This window comes from Azolla caroliniana, unplaced genomic scaffold, assembly GCF_043228905.1.
Source record: "Azolla caroliniana isolate FFs.n. ecotype wild unplaced genomic scaffold, voAzoCaro1.0.p SCAF_10, whole genome shotgun sequence".
Classification (NCBI taxonomy): Eukaryota; Viridiplantae; Streptophyta; class Polypodiopsida; order Salviniales; family Salviniaceae; genus Azolla; species Azolla caroliniana.
The window spans coordinates 20701430-20721401 of NW_028230445.1; the positions used below are offsets into that span (position 1 = coordinate 20701430).

Sequence of the window (19972 nt, forward strand, 5' to 3'; positions counted from 1 at the left end):
TCATACCACAAAATTGTTCTAAACATACTTCTATAATTTTTAGTTAATGCTTGTTGTCAATGTTTTCTTTGGCATATTACCTTTTCAGCATTATCAGTACATTGCAAATTTATGGGATTTGGTCTCTAAAGGTAGTGCGCCAAGATAGTAATGACCTTGTTTCTTTTACTTAAAAAATACCCACTCTATGCAAATGTGAGGAAATAAAAAACGAGCTTGGGAGTGTTATATTTTCAAAGCCCTAAATGCCTTCAATTCATTGGTCAAACCCTAAACAACCTTAAAATGTGCAAATTGTGTAATTATATGACCAATTAATCCCTTTTTTTATCTATTATATCATACATGTGATACAATAGTAGCCATGTGGTCAAATATATCCATTTTTATCTCTTTAAGGGTGTTGAACAAGGGTATTTGAGGAAATAAAGAAAAGCTTGGCGTTTTTAGGTTCATAAAATTAGGTTGGCCTTCTCTACGAGGAAAGAGTGGAAAGAGAAAGAGAGGAAAGAGTGAGGAGCACTTCTCCATGAGGAGTTACAAAGAGGGAACAATAAGAGGTAGGGAGCAACCAATGAAGAAGGAAGGAGCAACCGATTGCCAAATGCATGACATGTGATTTGCAACTTCATGCCCAAAGCCTAGGCTCCACATTGTTAATAACTTATACCTTGTGGCTTGCATTGGGACACCACCTCGTCTGTTAGAGCTTACTCCTAATGTAAGCATAAGACAAGGAAGTATAAGATAGTTATAAAGAGAAGAGAGAGAAAGAAGGTTGTCGATCCACTTGACCACCCCTGAGCGAAGGGATCAAGACGGGCTCGAGCCTCGATTGGTGTCCTATACCACCGTTGTGGCATCGAGTCGTACCTGGTATTGGTGCGATCGCTACAAGAGTCTCTTCACCACACGATCAAAGTCTTGATATAGTTAATGATGTGTGTAATGAGGGTTGCTAGGCCTCATATTTTTATAGCCAAACCTAAGGCCCCCAGGCAAGTTCACACTTGGTCCTTATGGGTTGTCTCAATTCCTAGGATTAAAAGTATTCCCCTCCCTTCTTTACACTCTCAATTAATCCCTCACACTTTATTCATGTGTATAGAATACTACGATACAAACTTACCACGAGATAATTTATGGTCATGCCCATAAAATCGTCTCCCTTACACGTAGATTAATGCACAATCAACTCATGGCATTTAAATGCTACTTGCTACTCACATCTCCTTGGTTCAAGGGCACAAGAGTTCTCTCTAGCAAAAATCACCAAAACACCTCCTCCTCATGAGTCGTCAGAGGATGCTAATTTTTGGTGACATTGGATTATTTATGTAACCTAAAATCGTGTTGTATCTTGGTAGTTGCCTAGTGCTCAATTTGTTCCCTTAAGTCCCCTCTCAAACAACAATGGCTTTAAGATTGCTTTCAGTTTGCCGAAATCTCTACACACACATTTCACCTTTGCATTCAGTGCTTTTGATCGCTTGCTAAGTTTGTACATTTTTGTATTGTTTTTACATCACATTGAGGTTTATGTCGCTAGAAAAGAAGATGTCGCTCCGATGAAATCTTGCCATATCCGTTTGCATTTGGCTAATTAAGTGATATCGAATTGGCGAAAACCTCGTACGGCCAGCATGTTGTTCCAAAGCATATAATAATGCCATGTTCTCCATTCAACAAGCAAGTTAAGTGACGAAGGGCTCCGCTGGGTGTTGTCTCTTCATCACATGGTCCGTTGAGACTCACAAGTCAGGTGGCACTTGTGGTGTGGCCTCGTGGCAAGTGATTGGGCGGGCAACATGAGGAAAATGGACGTTGGATTTGGTTGGGTTTCTACGAACAAACAAAAGCCAAAGGAAAAAGGAAAAAGGAGGAAGTGCATGCATGAGTGTCGCGCTTGTATTCGTCATACATACATACAGTACATACATGGAGAGTAAAAAAAAGAAGGAAAATAAATAAATAAAAAAGTCAAAGAAAGAAAGAAATAAGTAAAAATAGCTAAATGAATAAATAAGTAGCATAAATTGTAAACAAATCCATAAATAAGTAATAAATAAATAAATAAGTAAAATAAATAAGCAAATCAATAAGTAAGTAAAATAATAACTAAATAAATAAATGATTAGGTAAAATAAATACTGTATATACAAAACAAAATAAAGTAAAATAACTAAAATAAGTAAATATAAATACATAAAAAGAAGGGAAAAATGAAGCAAAATAAATAAAAATAAGAAATATTGAAAATAAGCAGTAAAACAAAAGAAAAAGAAAATAAGGCAAATAAAAAAAGAAAATAAGGTAAATAAAACTAAACGAATAAAAAAATACGGATCTAGAGAGAAGAATATATAAAAAATGAAGGCGCCTAGAGAGAGAGGCGGGGGGCCAAAAGCCCATTCTAAATCTCTGAGATTCTTCTTCCATAGCTTCTTCTTCCATAGCTGCTGCTTCTTCTTCTTCTTCTTCTTCTTCTTCTGTCTGTCTGTCTGTCTGTCTCTTTGTCTGCTTCTCCTTCTCCTTCTCCTTCACCACAGTCCTCCACGGCCATGGCCATCTCCCGCACCTTCTCAACCAACGCGTCCTCTCAATTCTGTGGCCTGCGCAGTTGTTGCCATGGATGGCCTTCTTCTACTTCTTCCTCCTCCTCCGCCCCTTCTTCTTTCGCAGATCTGCGACAACGTCTCGTGAGCTCTGGATCTCCTTCTTCTCCTTCCCCAAGAGGCGTGGTCTCCATGGCTGGCACTGGAAAGGTCTGTATATATACTCCTTTTTTCACGTTTATGGCGTTTCTGACCTTACCATTTCTACGATCTTTATGATTTTCTGGGTGAGGAAACGAAAATATATATACTCTGTATCCTCTTTTGTGAACGTTCGTCATGTTTCAAACCAAGAGATCTTTAGTTTGTTTTCGTCCTCTTATGGTTTTTCTGGGTGAGGAGGACCTTTTATGAACGTTCTTCATGCGTGCGAAGAGGCCCATGGTGCTCATAATCTATGCATTTCATTCACATGTTAACATCTTCGTAGCTTGGTAGTTATCTCATGCAAAGAAATCTGGATGAAATTTTTTCAACGTGAGACTTCTTCTACTCTAAATGGCAAAGCTTTCTTTATCTCAGTCAAAGAGTGTCAATGATTTTTTTTTTGTATGGAGAGGTCTTTTGCTGTACTCGATGAAGGCTTTCATTTGTGCCAAGACGTTTTTTTTTTTGTATAATTGTTCAGTCTGCTTGACTGAAAAAAGAGAATGGGAAAATTCCTACTCTTTCATTCCCTGATTGCCCCTCAATTTTCGTCGTTTCTGCAATGGCCTTGGTCAGCCCACCAGAGGGAGAAACGGGATGAGCTGACCTTTTGATTTTACTGAAATGGTATGTAAACTTGCTCAGGAATGGGTTGAACAAGGGTATTTAGGAAAATTAAAGAGAAACTCAGGAGAATTTCAGAGTTGTTTCCAGAAAGAATTCCCTATTCTCGATCCTCTCGATCCTCTCCGACCTTCTTTTGAATTTGGTCAACTTTGGCATAATCACACTAACAAAGTTTCTCTTTTTCCTTGTTTCTGCAGTTTTTCGTTGGTGGCAACTGGAAGTGTGTATGTATTCACATCCCTATCTCTTAACAGGTTCCATAATCTAGATATCAATATAAATTGTAATAGAGAAGACGGTGGGAGAAAGTTATAAAAATAATGTTTTGCAAGAAATTTTAAGTCTAAAATAAATGACGATGAACAATTGTCAAGTTGTGCATTATAATATCCACATACATTGTAATCGTTAACTTGTACTCATCATTGTCATGCATTCAATAATATGAAGTGATTCCATTTAATCAAATATTTAGCAGTCCCAATTTAGTAACCACAAACTAGAACAGAACATCCACTTGCATCTAAAATAAAGTGAGGCAACCTACTACCTAATGTCTAAATACGATCTATGGGAGAGAGGGATGGTGAGAGGAACAAACGATGAAGAGAGATGATGACGGAGAGAAAGAAAGGAAGATGGTGAGGGACATAGATAATGGTAAAAGAGGGAAATGGGGAGATTGATAGATAGAGAAAGATAACTGTTTTTTGCAGAATGGCACACAAGACTCAATTTCAAAGTTGGTCAGTGATTTGAATGCGGCAAAATATGAAGATAATGTTGGTGAGTAATATATCGTACTATTTTGATCTGTTCTATAGATGCTTAGTAGTAAGTACCCTAGTTTGCACCACTTGATATTATTTCTTTCCTACACAGATATTATTGTTTCCCCTCCATTTGTTTACATTACCCAAGTCAAAGAATCACTTACGGCACCTATTCAGATTTCTGCCCAAAACTCATGGGTGGGCAAAGGTGGAGCTTTCACTGGAGAAATCAGGTGGACTTAAATATGGGATACAATATTTTAAATTGACAAATGCTTGTGAACATGGTTAATATACAATAACAATATGAAGGCACAGTGAACTTAAATATGGGATACACTATTTTAAATTGATAAATGCTTGTAAATGTGGTTAATATACAATAGCAATCTGAAGGCATGATGAACATACATACATACATGCATGCACACACACTCACTCCCCCCTCTACCCCCAACACCCACACTCACCCACCCACATGCATGCACATGCTCACCCAATCACACACACACATATCTGCGTGTGTGTGTTATGTTGATTACATAAATGTTCCTAAATTGTAGTCTCACAAATGATAAAAATGATTTGAAATAGAAAATTGCACTTTCCCCAAATAAAGAGTGGTACTCTGATTGTTTAATGCCCTTGAACTAATTAATATTCATGAATGTCCAGATTCTTAAAAGAATATAAAACTTATTAAAATACGAAAAACTATTAGAAAATTTCTGAAAGCCTACTCAAATTGGGTGGATGTAGCTCTAAAAGTCATGATGAACCAGTTTCAACCATGGGTACCGATACATTAAACTCTGCAATTCATGTGTTTTTAGTGTTGAACAACTGAAGGATATCGGGTGTAAGTGGGTGATTCTGGGGCATTCAGAACGACGACATGTCATTGGGGAGTCAGATGAGGTATCTTCATAAGAAGGATCCTTTTACTATTGAAAATAACGTTTATTTTGAAGTGAAAGGTATAAGCAATCTTTTCATACTGGAATATATTTTATAAAGTATTTCTGTAATGTTTTGCATTGCAGTTCACAGGAAAGAAGGCTGCTTATGCTTTGGGGCAAAATTTGAAAGTTATTGCTTGCATAGGAGAAAAGCTTGAAGAGAGAGAAGCTGGGAATACATTTGATGTTTGCTTTCGTCAATTGAAAGCATTTGCTGGTAGGAAACTGATTCCTTAAGTTCATTTTTGTTAAAATTCTGTTTCTTATGAAGCTCTATAATGATTTATTTCCTGAAATGCCTTAACTTTTTGTTATCTCCCCAAATGCCCTTGGTCAACCTGTTGGGTGGGCAATTGTACAGTCAACTTATTCTCTGTTTCACGGGTTAACAAGGGCTACTTAGAGAAATTGTGGAAATAAACATGAAACATGGAATCGTATTTCAAAATTGATGTAAACAAAACATGGGGAACTCATTTACATTTTTGTAAAATTTAAACTTTTTATTTTTTACATTTTTGGTTTCTTGCTTGTGTATACAAGGTTCTGAGCTGGAACGATGTTGTTATTTCACATGAACATATGTTGGAAATATGCTTCTGATGCGAATGTATGTCAAACTCTTTTATATTTATGTTTTTGGCAGATGAGGTTCCAAGCTGGAAAGATATAGTCATCGCATATGAACCTGTGTGGGCTATTGGTACTGGTAAAGTAGCAACGCCAGAGCAAGCTCAGGAAGTACATGCAGCCATTCGAGAATGGATTAACAAAAATGTATCACCTCAAGTGGCCTCAGAGATTCGCATCATCTATGGTGGTAAGCAATATTTACTTAATTCCCTTTTTATTTTCTAGTATACATCATTTCACCCTGAGAACTTGTTTCATGATAATTGATGGTGCAGAATTTTCTTTGCTGAATAGAGCAGAGATAAATTTTCTTTCCTGATAGGATATACATCATTTCATCATGAGACACAAGTGTTTCAACCATGACTTGGAAACAAACTTTACTCATCTGAGACACTTACCTTTTGCTTGAAGGTTCTGTCAATGGAGCCAACTCTGGTGAATTAGCTAAGAAAGAGGATATAGATGGATTTCTTGTTGGAGGAGCTTCATTGAAGGTTAGTGGGCCAGAAGTATTTAGGAAAATTAAATTAAATAATTAAGGGAATTTACTGAAAAGCCATCTATTATTTTGAAAATGACTAGATAAGAACTTCTTTATAAAATTAATTAGTGTAAAATTAACAGAATTTGCTGACCTTAATTGTACCATCTCTTCTGAAGAGATTAATTTAGAACCAAACTAGTGTTGAATCAACTGTTCATTCTGAATGAAAATAACTTTAGATAAAATCTAATGCATTAATAGGTTAGAAAGGTGTTTATGTAAAATCTCATAATCATAGTGGTAGTATTGATAGATTTCTCTTTAGTAGTGGTAGGATTGGTAAATTTCTCTTTAAAAAATGATAATGTAATGACGTGATTTTGATAATAACATAACATGAAAGCATATTTTGGGTTTTCTTGGCATTCAGGGTCCTGAATTTGCAACTATTTGCAACTCTGTCACCTTTAAAAAGGCAGAGGCGTGAGAGATTTTGCCATAGACTTCTGTTAAGTATAATATGAGAGAACTCAGAATAACGGGATTGCTTGGAAGTAAAAGAACTCACTCATTATTAGCATGGATACTTTTGCTAAGTTTTTGTAATAATAAAAGCCAATGAGTTAGATTTTGCAGTGCTTTTTGTCAACTTCTCAAAATTACTCATGTATTTTGTGTGAGAGATTGTTCCCATTTGGGTGTGACTTCAATAGTGGAGCCGAGAAAACTCTTAACATTTACTGGTTTCTAAAAACCACTAAATATGTTACTATTTACTCTTGAGATTTAAAAATAAATAAATTCATGATAGTGCGAACTGATTCTTTGGTTCTTGTATAGTAGTATCTACAGTACCTTTTTTCTTTCAAGTAGGGGAAAAGGGTGTTTATGTAAATGTCTAGTATTATGCGAGTTATGCATATCAATAACTACTTAAATAACATGTTCAAAACTTTTCAGCTCTTGTATCAAGAAATTTCCTTTCGGTGAACTTTTCTGGCCTTGGTTTCTTGATGACATTGCATTGGTGCCTTTCTTAATATCATGGATGAAAGCTTCCTTTTAACCAAATTTGTCATTTTTCTAAGTGATGTAAAATTTGATGTTACAGTTTGTCTAATGAGACTCTGAGATTTAGAAGGTGGATCCATTTTTTTTCACTATTTTTTATAGTGGAGTCACACACGATGTAATTGCTAGATGACATACTTTTTGTGGGCATCCTCATGATCATATCATGTACCCACCCTATAAATAAAGTTGTTAATGTCTGCTTTTTTAATGACTTACAGAATAATATATGCTTCATGTTTCTTGTGTGCTGTTTTAAGTTAAATCTGCATGATTTACATCCCTTTATTGGATTATTTTTTTAGTATGAGGAGAGACAATGTATCAAACATGGTGTAGCCCTTAATATTCTTAAAGTTTTGCTTTAAATTGGTCCTTGGACAGTGAATGCACAATTAAGCAAAAGAGTACAAATATTGTCTTCCAATCCAAGTCATACTTTAGACTTGCTGTATTGCAGACCTCTTATCCAAATGGGAGACTAGGACCCTTCCTCACCCCACATGGTTGTAAGATTGATGGCCAATCATAGAGAAGTTGGAAAAGCCAAACTCCTATAATCTCCCAAGAAAAGTGTTCTCGATGATGTGCAAGGTTGCAAACCCACTAAATGAAGAGTTTTTGGTGTTTTATGTAGATGTGGCATTACTTAGCACCAAAATTGTTGCTCCCAGGGAAGACAATTTTAATATCTTTGCATGTTGCAATAAGGAGTTACGAAATGAACATTCACAACACTATCTTTCTCTCATGGACGAGTTATTTTAAATTTCATAGAGAACCCTTGGATTTCACTTACTATCATAAAGAAAACAGTTTATTGACAAATGTGATAAAGTGCACAACAAGTAAATCCTAAGACATGTGCAATTTAAAACATTGTGACACCGCCTATTTGTCTTTTCCGGAGCTTGTGCATTGAGGGGATGAGAGACAACTTTTAAGGAGAAATATAAAACCAACAAATTGGTCATATTACCAAAAAGTCTTATTTTTGTATCATGAGCATCATATTGGTATAGTAATGCATGACTTAAACAAAACAAATAAAATAAAATGGAAGAATCACACATCTACTTTAGTAGCTGGCTTTGATATCATGTCAATGTCATGTATAATATTAACAACAATATGAATAACCAAGAGTTTTAGTATTGGAGTAAAAAAATCCATTGTTTAATGTAAAGAAACATTGCTCGATGAATTCTCCGCATCAAACAAATTTGCTAAATGGCTTAAGACATTGGTTTCCTAAATGAACATACCATCTTCTCGTAATATCATGGGTTTAAATTTCATTTCCTTTCGAGTGTGCACGAAACACAAGGGATACGACAATGAAATCATGGATGTAGCAAGCACTGCTTTTTGGGAATCTAGTAGTGAGCTACATGCTTTGAGAGACTCAGTCAGCAATGGAGTCCAAGTTTTAGGACTACACGTGCGCCTCAATATTTTCCATATGCATAGCTTAGCTCTTCACTGTTGTGGAGCTTTTATGTGCTACATATCACCAAGGTTATCCAAAAAGATTTCTTGAAGAAGGCTTTGTCGGCATCAATCAATCTAGGGCTTATTTATTGGAGGCTATTTTTGCAATTTCTAGTTTCCCTTGGATGTGTGGACTTGAAAAGCTATGAAAACATGTAGATCTACACACCTCCCTTTTATGTTACAAATCAACAAAAAAAATGATGGCTTCATTTATTTGTACCTACATTATGATATGTTGCAAATAACTTAGTCTCTCTTTTTTTTTTCCTATTTTGCCTAGCACGCAACATACTTTTGTTCTAAGCAAAAAGTATCTCAATGCATCATTGACGGCATATTCGTTAAATTGTGTGCAAGATCGATTGCCCCAAATTTATTCACGTTGATGATCACGACCTTCAAAGGATGATCGAGCCAATGCATGTAAATCTAGGCTTAACTTAGCTATGTTGGTTTCTAATGTGTTGCAAAGCCCTCACACCTAGATGAGATGCAAGGGGCGAACGATATAAGTCACAAATACACACACAATGCCTCCACCATTTGTGAAAACTATGACTAACTACTACCCTTGACATGACGAGAGAGAATCGGTCCCTCTTGTCTTAACAAACTATTCGATCGATCGGGGCATTCAAATCCAAGCTTTAATTGAGCTACGAAGAGGGGATCCATGGCAGCTGTGTCTGTATTTGTCTCTATCTCTCTAACGCGCGCACACACACACACACACACACACACATCTCGACACGAATAAACGCAAGGCTCATTAGCATTTGATGAACGTGGGGGAAGCTATGGAAGGAGGGGGCAATGGCTTGATTGGCACATGGAGCTAGAGGCAATGGCAATGGCAATGGCTTACCTCCACGAGGTGATCGACCACAAGCACACATAAAGAAAAACCCTAATATGTGTATGTTGAGGTTGAAAGAGAAAAGAGAGAGCCAAGTATGTATGTATGTATGAATGTATGTATGTATGTATGTATGTATGTATGTATGTATGTATGTATGTATGTACTCCCACCCCACCACCATTCCCACCAAAATCTCAATCATTTCTTTACTTACTTCCTTCATACAAAAAACAGAGCAGCATTAAAGCATTAATGGAGAACTCCTCTCTCTCTCTCTCTCTCTCTCTCTCAGAACTCCTTCTCTCTCTCCTTTCTTCTTAAATGTGTGTGACCTCTTCTTAATTTCTCTTCTTTATTCTCCATCTCCATCTCCACTGCTCCTCTCTCTCTCTCTCTCTCTCTCTCTCTCTCTCTCTCTCTCTCTCTGTCTCTGTGTCTCTCTCTTCCACCCACGTTTCCCATCGCCAGACCCACCCTTCTCCCTTTTTCTCTCTCTCACCAGTACCCCCACACCCTAAAACCTTCTCTCTCTCTCTCTCTCTCTTCATGCCCCCTCCATTCCTGCACCGAAGAAGCCTGAGAATGGAGCAGCAAAAGAAGGTTCTGTGCCGGCCTTACACACGCTACTTCCTCCTCCTCCTCGCGTGCATTAGCCTGTGGTGGCTCCTCTTTGTCTTCCAATTCTCCATCTTCTCCAATCAAGCCCCCCCCATTCTCCAGAAAGCCCCAGGGAATGCTGGTCGATCGAAGCTGAAGAAGCCCCCCTATCGATACAAGCTGTCAGATCTTCTTCAGCCCGATCAATCCGAGGCATCTGATCTTCCACCCGATCCACCCAAGCCATCATCGGATCTTCGCCCCAATCAATCGCAGCAGACGGATCTTCAGCCCTTCTGGCGTGCGCTTGCCTCCATCGATAATAAGAGCGATCCTTGTGCTGGAAGGTATGTCTATATGCATCACATCCCTTCAGAGTTCAACCAGGATCTCCTTGATAACTGCAGACAGCTCAGTCCATGGACTAATATGTGCAAATATACTGAGAACTCCGGTCTCGGCCCTACATTAGAGGACCCTGAGAAGGCTTTCCCCTCTCGGGGCTGGTTCGCAACGAATCAGTTCTCTGTCGATGTGATCTTTCACAGCAGAATGATGCAATATGAATGCTTAACCAACGATTCTGGAAAAGCAGCAGCATTGTACGTGCCTTTCTATGCTGGGTTAGACATCGCCAGACACCTATGGGGAGCCAACGTGTCTGTCAGAGATTCGGGTCCATTGAGATTGGCCAAATGGCTAAGGAGCAGGCAAGAATGGAGTGTAATGGGCGGCCGAGATCATTTCGTGGTGGGTGGAAGGATTACATGGGATTTCCGAAGATTGACAGATTCTAACCAAGATTGGGGTAACAAGCTTCTATATATAGCAGAAGTGATGAATATGTCTATGTTGATGGTTGAGAAAAGCCCTTACCATACAAATGACCTGGCTATACCTTATCCTACATATTTCCATCCTACCCATGATTCCGATATCATCGAATGGCAAACCCGAGTCCGAAACACAAAGAGAAATGCTCTCTTCTCCTTCGCCGGAGCTCCTCGGCCCGAGCTCGCTACCTCTATAAGAGGCCAAATCATGGACCAATGCAAGGCTTCCACGTTCTGTAACCTTTTGGAGTGTGATAGAGGTGAGAGCAAATGCCATGTCCCTAGTGTAGTCATGAGGTTGTTTCAAGAGTCTATCTTCTGCTTGCAACCTCAAGGTGACTCTTACACTCGTCGATCTATCTTCGACTCTATGGTAGCCGGATGCATACCCGTGTTCTTTCACCAGCATTCAGCTTATACCCAATATGTATGGCATCTTCCTCATAATACAAGTAAATACTCAGTGTTCATCCCAGAAGATGACATCCGAAGTGGTAATGTGAGCATAGAAAGAGTTTTACGCAAGTTTTCCGATGCTCAAGTAAAGGAAATGAGAGAGGAAGTGATTCGGTTACTACCCGGATTGGTGTATAACGATCCTCGACATAAGCTGTCTAGATTCAAAGATGCTTTCGATTTGACAGTTGAGGGTCTTGTAAATAGAGTAACTGATTTGAGGATGAGAGTGATGGAAGGTCGAGATGATTTTGTGGCAGTTGCAACGAAAGATGCCGAGGATATTCGAACCTCGGACCTCATTTTGAGTCAAAGAGAAGTGAGGCAATGGGAAGGCGAAAGACGCAATCGAGAACATGACACTAGAGTTGCATAAGAATCTTTTTGAACATTGTCTACATACTGATTTTACAAGCCAAACATTGGCAAATATGTCGAAACATTGGCAGAAGAGTTTGAAGAAAGGGGATGCAAATCCAATGATGCTTTCTTTCGCCAATGCTGTTTCTCTTATCGAATCCAGTAAAGATTGAAACAAGTCTTGTGGATCCCTATGGGCATCGAGTTTTTCCCCCTTGATGCCCATCTGTATTTACCTCCATATTATTGCATTGATTTTTATCCTATAATGGAATATTTTTCCCTTGTTGGTTCCAAGATCTGTAGTAAATTTAATGATGGGAAAGAATTATCTATCACTTGGAGAGGCATCGGCTGGCGTTGCCAATCATGAATGAATAAGTTTTTCTGAATCTTCTTTTTTCATTTTTGTAGTACCAACCTACTTATGTAACTACCAGAGTATGAGGTGAAGATCCACAAAATGAATGGATTGCATAGTATAGTAGTAATTGTAATGATATGGTAGTAGTAACGGGAAATCACAGTATGAGGGGAAAATCCACAAATGAATGTTAATATACACATGTGTGCATGAATGGATTGCACATGCCAGTAGTAGTTGTAATGACATGTTTGTCGTAATGGGAAATTTCAGAATGAGGTCAAAATCTACAAATGAATGTTTTAATATAATGTCCATGATGTGGATGAAGGGATTATAAATGCTAATGGTAATGGTAACTAAATGTTTTTCTTGACATCGGAGTGTACATATGGTCCACATTGATGATTTCTGTATGCAACAAGACTCTCATGTGGGAAACATTTGAAATCCAACCATGAACAATCTATGCTGCTATAGTAATGTAGCACACAAATAGTGTCTTATAGTATATAAACATCGTGATACAATGAATTGCAATTCTTTGTTATTGAGATTAATTATCTATGGTGCATAGCCTTAATCTACATGGAATGGGATTGAGACGATGTTCAAAGTGTTTGTGAGATGAGTGGAAATCCATGACACCATATCATAGCTACAACGCCATGTTTTGTGAGATGAGTGGAAATCTATGACACCATATAATAGGTACAAGTTACAACACATATTCAACTATTCAACGTAGACAATAAGCCGACCCACTAAGGTGCATCAAATGGGGGAGAGTTCTTCAGTAGATTACATTATTAAAAGAAAGAATAGATGACCTTTATATACTCTAAATCGGAGATATGAAATTATTTAACATCATGGGGAATCTAGGAATATTTTGATACATCTCGAGATCAACTAGACGTTGGACGTGCATGCATTACAAAGAGAGTATATTATATTTTTTGTTGTGGTGACAAATACCTCATAATCCCCATTCCAATTTATCCGAAGCGCATCTATTGGTTGTTTGCCTACAAAATCATGACCGAATGCTCTCTCATTCCTCTGGTGACATGATATGTGGAACTAACCACCACTTGCATGTTTGATGAGACTCCTTGCTCATTTTCTCTCTTCTCTCCTCTTTAGGGTTGATTTAAGAAGGTTTCTCGCTTTCTTCACCATGAAAACTTTGTGTATCGTTGTACTACAAACAAAATTTCATATTTACATGTTCCAATATTACTTTCAACAATTGTAACAAATATAATTTTCGTGGTGGCATAAACTAGGAGAAGCATGTTTGTTGAGTGTTTGCTTGAAGATCATGAAATGAACTTTTTACAATTTGCATAATGTTTAGAGTCTAGACGAGTTAACTTTATCAAGGTCGGTTAGTATAAGCTTTATCTCATTTACAAGTTACACTTCAAAAGGTAACAAAGTTGGGACGTATAAAGTTTGCGGTTCCATATTGTGTTTATTAGATCCATGTAACTTGATTATTCTTATGCTATTGTTGTAATGATTTTGATAATTCCACAGTTTGTAGTCTTTGTTGTTCGTTCACAAACGCAACTTTTGTGGTTTCAATGGATATCATTAATTTCATTCTACTTCCTAAAGTGTGGCACAAGGGGTACATCGAGAACCATATGTGGGCAACCACGAAACACTCCCGGCATTTGTATTCCATAACATGCGAGTTCGGATTGAGATCCATCCTCATCGTGTTGTCGAGTAAAGGAAAACGAAAGGATGCCCATGCCAATTGAAACTAGGGGAATCCGCTCACATTGTTTCTCGTCGATGTCATGTCACCAATGGGAGATGCTACATTGGCCCTGCCATCAAATATGTAACCATCACCTGTAAAGAGGTTTTCCTAAATTACCACGCACGCCCATACGATGAATTCCTTCCTTGTTCCTTGAATGCCCCATTAATCTTTCTAGTCTACTAGGAGCATTTTCTTGATTGATATTAAATCGTTTTGTGCACCGGGTTTAATATCGAGCACTTTTTGGAGAGTCCATTTCATGCTGGCCCTAATGTCTAACAATAGGCCGTTTTGTTGAGCCCATAAGGCCCCCCCTAGCCCTAGCCCTAGCCCTAGTCATGGACAACACACATGGACACAAGGAATTGTTTCAACCAAGTTTTTAAGCTGTATAATATTCCCCCACCTTTCATTTTCATAGTCTTCATTGATACTTCCTACACCACTAGATGTGATGATCATTGATCCCCATCCCCATGCAATGAAGGAAGACATGGACTTGTGCACGCGGGGGTGGGCGAAACGATGAAATGTCCGTCCATCGTGTGGGCAAGCCGCCCATGTCTGCTGGGTTTGTGCAAGTCCAAGTCCACTAGATGTGATGATCCCCATCGCCATGCAATGAAGGAAGACAAGGACTTGTGCACGCGCGGGTTTCGGGCGAAACGATGAAATGTCCGTCCGTCCATCGCGTGTGTGCGCAAGTCCATCTCTGCTGGGTTTAGGGTTTTAGGGTTTGAGAAGAATGAAGGATTTAATGGCAACTGGCTGCTCTTTGACTGACTGATTGATTGACTGGCTCCTAACTGCACTACAAGTAGTTGAGGGTTAGTATGTGTGATATGTATGTATGTATGTATGTATGTATGTATGTATGAGGAAGGTAGTGGTGGCTAAATTAGGAAGGAAAGAAAGCATGAAGACAGACAGCTCACCCCCCAAAGAGGAAAGAGGAGGTGAAACTCTCTGCTTGGCTTGGCTTGGCTGGAAGAGGGAGAGAACTCGCAGATTGGATTGGAAAATTCTCTTCTCTTCTTTACTTGTCATTGATAGATATAGATAGATAGATATAGATTAGACACAGATTATGACTACTACTATAATTATAATTACTTACTTTTAGCTAAAATTTCTATTTTTTGCTTCATTTTCTTAATCTTCTTCTTCTTCTTAATTCTTTTTTCTTTGCATGCATCTATCTCATAATTGCTCCCCCAAAAATGGATCCTCATTCTCTCTCTCTTTCATTCTTTCATTTATATATATACATATGTATATATGTATATATATATCTGCTGTGTTCCTTGCTATTTTTATATAAACCCCTGTTTCTCTCTGTCTCTTCTGTAATCTTTGATCATTGAAGCTCTCAATCATCTACCATACCATACCATACCATACACCCATATACATATCCATACATACCTACATACACACATCTTTAGCATATATATCTATCATCTATACATGCATTACATAATGTTGGATTGATTGCTTTTGCTAAGAACAGATTACATACATACTTCTATAATAGCAAATTATATCTATTTATACATACATGCATTGCATCATGTTGGATTGATTGGTTTGGCTAAGAACCGAATTATTTTGCTATTCCTGTGTGATTAATTGTTCAATAATCTTTGAAGCGTTAATATAGCCTGATGGCACCCCCTCCTAATTCTGTTGTTATCGCCCACACTGCCACAGGCATCCTAGGTCGGTATAAAATACATATAACATGTCATACAATACAATACAATACAATGCAATTCATAGTTTTATCTATTTTTATTATTATGGCATTATAGCTATTTAAATCATAATAATAATTGTCGTGGATCGATTTGTGTTAATTACAATAATAATAATAATAATACTGAATATGGTTGTTATTGCTGTTATTGTCGTTAACTAATTTGAGTTAATTGGATTGAAACTTTCGCGTAAGTAATCCGTTATGTCATGACATCTTGATTGCGTTAATACGGCGATTATATTTAACAAGATGAATCTATAATCGCGGCCTCTAATTTATTTGTTTCTGTTTTTTTTGGGCAGGGAATATCATCTCATTTCTCCTCTTCCTTGCTCCCATGTATGTACGCATGCTTTTTTTCTCATTAATCTCGCGTTCTCACACACACATAACATCAATATATATAATACATATAATGCTCTCTTTTTTTCATTTTCATCGTGTTTTTTGGGCCCGTTCAATCGCATATCAATCAATTAATCTGTTGATGCTGTGCTTATTAGTATTACACTGATTTTCTGCATTTTTATGCACTTGCTTTTGATGACTTGTTAAAATACATATAATTAATCAGTCAGTCACTAATCACTAATTGGATAGCTAACTAATTACGAATTGATCAGTCAAGACACTAATTGATCAGTCAAATCAATTACTATTTAGTTAAAAAATCAATTATCACTACTTCAGCAGTAATAGCTTATTTAAAATTCAGTTACTGAGATTATTAGTTCATGAATTGGGAGTGTTTATCCTTGTCTGATTTGAGTGTAATGGGTTATGTGTCCATGAGAGTCCCATAGTACATAAAATTCGTGTTCGTCTAGTATAACATTCGTTTTCCTACGTTGGAAAACGAATGAGAATGTTATCCAAACATTCTTGTTTTTTTCCCATTTTTTTATTGCTTTTTATTGTTTTTTTTTCCATTTTTAGGCTTATCTAACTCATAATAAATAGTTAATCCAAAAGTATGGTATTTATCATTCTTTGAGGGTGTTTTTCTTTTCTTTCACGAATGATTGAACCATACTATGCATGAGACTATAATTGTCTAATATCAATAATATGTGTCCCATCATATGTGTGTTTTATGAGCATTGATCATATGTGGTCATATGCAATCCATATGTGTATGTATGTATGTATGTATGTATATAATGTATGTATGTTACACACATGTCTTATATGTCTATATGTATATGTGTGTTTTATGAGCATTGATCATATGTGGTCATATGCAATCCATATATATATATGTATAGTATATGTATATCTTTATATGTATACACACATGTCTTATAAGACTATATGTATACACACACATGTTTAACATGTCTATATATATCTATACACACAACCGCATATGTTATTTACCATATTGATTTGGCCTTGGTTGTGAATTAATATGCATTGTGTGCTTCTTCTGGTGGATGTGTCTGGGGGGGGGGGGGCTCTTGTTCCATAATTCATGTTCGTGTAGCCCCACATTCGTCAAAGTGTTGAAATGGAGATCGACCAAGGGCTACTCTGGGGTGCCTTACGTCGCAACCCTGCTCAATTGCATGCTCTGGGTCTTCTATGGCCTACCCATTGTCCATCCCCATAGCCTCCTCGTCGTCACCATCAACTCTGCTGGCGCCCTCATGGAAATCATCTACATCTCCATCTTCGTCACCTATGCCAACAAACGACAAAAGGTGGAAACTACCTCCCCCAAACATGTTTCTCTATTAATCTATGATCATGGCTTCGTGCCCTACTTTTTAACCTTCAAATCGAACTCACTTTTTTTACCCATTTCCACCTTACTCCACACATTGGTTTTAACCCTAAAATATTTTATACTCGAGTCTATGAGCATCAAGTTTCGTCCATTTTTTACACTTTGTGATTCTCCGTTTCATTTTTGCCAGATCAAGGAGATTCTCATGTTCACAGTTGTGATCTTCGCGGTTGCGGTCGTCGTGTTGCTCACCTTACTCTTGGCGCACACACACGAGGATAGAACAAAAGTGGTCGGAAGCATGTGTGTGGTGATTGGCATATGCATGTATGGGTCACCCCTCACAATCATGGTACATAACTTCTTGCTCTCCTCTTGTCATATGTGCATACATAACCTAAAATGAGATAACATTTTGAATTATGTTGAGAGTATATAATGTAGGGGGGGTTTCCGTATTTTCGGTCAATCCTTTTTTGAGGACTTCTCCAATTTTCATAAAATTATTTACAATGTTAAGTTTTTCAAATTTGAAACTATGGCATGTTCTCTAGCAATGTCTGACATCTTTCCCTAACTTTCACATGAATCATGGCTTTAACTTTGCTAGCTCATGTGGTGGTGTTGTTGATAGGTAAGCGTGATTAGGGAGAAAAGTGTGAAGTACATGCCGTTTCACTTGTCCTTCATCTTATTCCTCAATGGTGTGGTGTGGACTACCTACGCAATCATACGCTTCGACATCTTCATCGCAGTATGTACATCATGATCTCTTTATGAATCATAATGTCAAAAGAATTATTGTTGATCTGACACAACACAATTGTTTCATGTTTATCTCCCAACTTTGATTATTCATGTTTAGCTCATGACTTTATTTAGTACTATCGACAACTCACCTAGACCCCAACGAGCATAATTTATGTACATATGTACTAAACAAAGTTGGCAACTAGTTGTTGAATGTCTCCAAATACTAACCAACAAATGTTTGTGCACATATTTCATGATTGATTTGCAAAACAAGCTTGGAAATAACTAGTTTGATTCATCTATCAGCAAAGCTTCACATGATATTGGAGTTATGTTTTGAATGCAGCTCACAAATGGAGTGGGAGCTTTGTTGGGTGCTTGTCAACTAATTTTGTACACAATTTATAGTAGAAAGAAAGGGGTCCTTGAAGAAGTGTTAGGTGTCAAAGCGGATCAACCCACAATTACCGAGCCACCAATAGTTGAGATAGCTGAACTAAGCCCCAGTGCAAACTCTCTCAAAGACGACGATGATGATGAAGGTTTGATTCATCAACATGAGGGACATCATTCTACTAGTAATAACCAAACTAATATCCCTGCGTTAACATCTCCAAGTTTAGTTATAAGGGTCACATCACCTACTACAAATCATCATGGGGAAGAGCCAACACTACCCAATATAATTAGACCATAAGAATCATCAATATTATATACATTAGCAACAAGGTTTAACTTTTTTGGTAGTTATAAGCCAATATTGCTCATCATCAAGTGTCCCAAAGAAGTGTTGGGTTGGCCCAACCCCCATTGGATGTATGTAACAATAGTATGGTATACCATACATCCCTATTATCTCTCTTAATAAATCACATGAAAATTGATTTTATCTACTCCTCTCGAGATCATCCATTAAGGGAGTGCTATTACAATATATTACACAAATTGAAAGAGAGAAACACGATGATGAATGTGAAACTCAAGGATGGTAAATAGCATTCATAAATGACCATTATGAGAATCTAATGAAGAAGGAAAGTGAAGAGGGATTAGTAAATATGCTCCCAAAGTGACCTTTTCTATGATGAGTAAAAAAGTGCTTCTTGGTCCATTTCTCTCTTACATTAGAGTTTTGAACAAATTGAATGTCACACCATGAAAAATATTTTGGGCTAATTATGCTTGGATCGTTTCTCTCTTATGTTTCCTACTTTTACATAGAGTTTTTAACAAATCGAATGTCACACTATGAAAAATATTTTGGGCTAATTATGTTTGGACCATTTCTCTCTTATGCTTCCTACTTTTACATTAGAGTTTTGAACAAATCGAATGTCACACCATGAATTGAATTTCATCCACCGACACGTATCACGGTGTAACGAAAAAGTGCACATAAAAAATTTGATTGGTTCTTTTGCTTCAATGGAGGTTTTTGACCTTAGAGACTAGAGAGTACGCGCACGTGAAGATCTACAATGCTCTTTATAAACCACTAGAGTAGTGTTTGTGTTCTCTCTCTCTCTCTCTCTCTCTCTCTCTCTCTCTCTCTCTCTCTCTCTCTCTCTCTCTCTCTCTCTCTCTCTCTCTCTCTCTCTCTCTCTCTCTCTCTCTCTCTCTCTCTCTCTCTCTCTCTCTCTCTCTCTCTCTCTCTCTCTCTCACACACATATATATATAAGTA

The 19972-nt window shown here is 37.5% G+C and overlaps 2 protein-coding genes across 2 annotated transcripts; both read left to right on the plus strand.

Moving 5' to 3' along the window:
* Nucleotides 1–2549: 2549 nt before the first annotated feature.
* TIM (triosephosphate isomerase) lies at nucleotides 2550–7049 on the plus strand. Its single transcript, XM_087326139.1, has 9 exons — nucleotides 2550–2765; nucleotides 3587–3613; nucleotides 4106–4175; nucleotides 4272–4395; nucleotides 4996–5080; nucleotides 5206–5338; nucleotides 5768–5941; nucleotides 6169–6251; nucleotides 6672–7049. Exons 1-9 carry the CDS (start codon nucleotides 2562–2564, stop codon nucleotides 6726–6728), a joined length of 957 nt encoding a protein of 318 aa, XP_087182265.1. The 5' UTR covers nucleotides 2550–2561; the 3' UTR covers nucleotides 6729–7049.
* A 3147-nt stretch (nucleotides 7050–10196) lies between these two features.
* On the plus strand, nucleotides 10197–12208 carry LOC147859507 (xyloglucan galactosyltransferase KATAMARI1 homolog). Its single transcript, XM_087326228.1, has one exon. It carries the CDS (start codon nucleotides 10212–10214, stop codon nucleotides 11925–11927), a length of 1716 nt encoding a protein of 571 aa, XP_087182354.1. The 5' UTR covers nucleotides 10197–10211; the 3' UTR covers nucleotides 11928–12208.
* Nucleotides 12209–19972: the final 7764 nt, after the last annotated feature.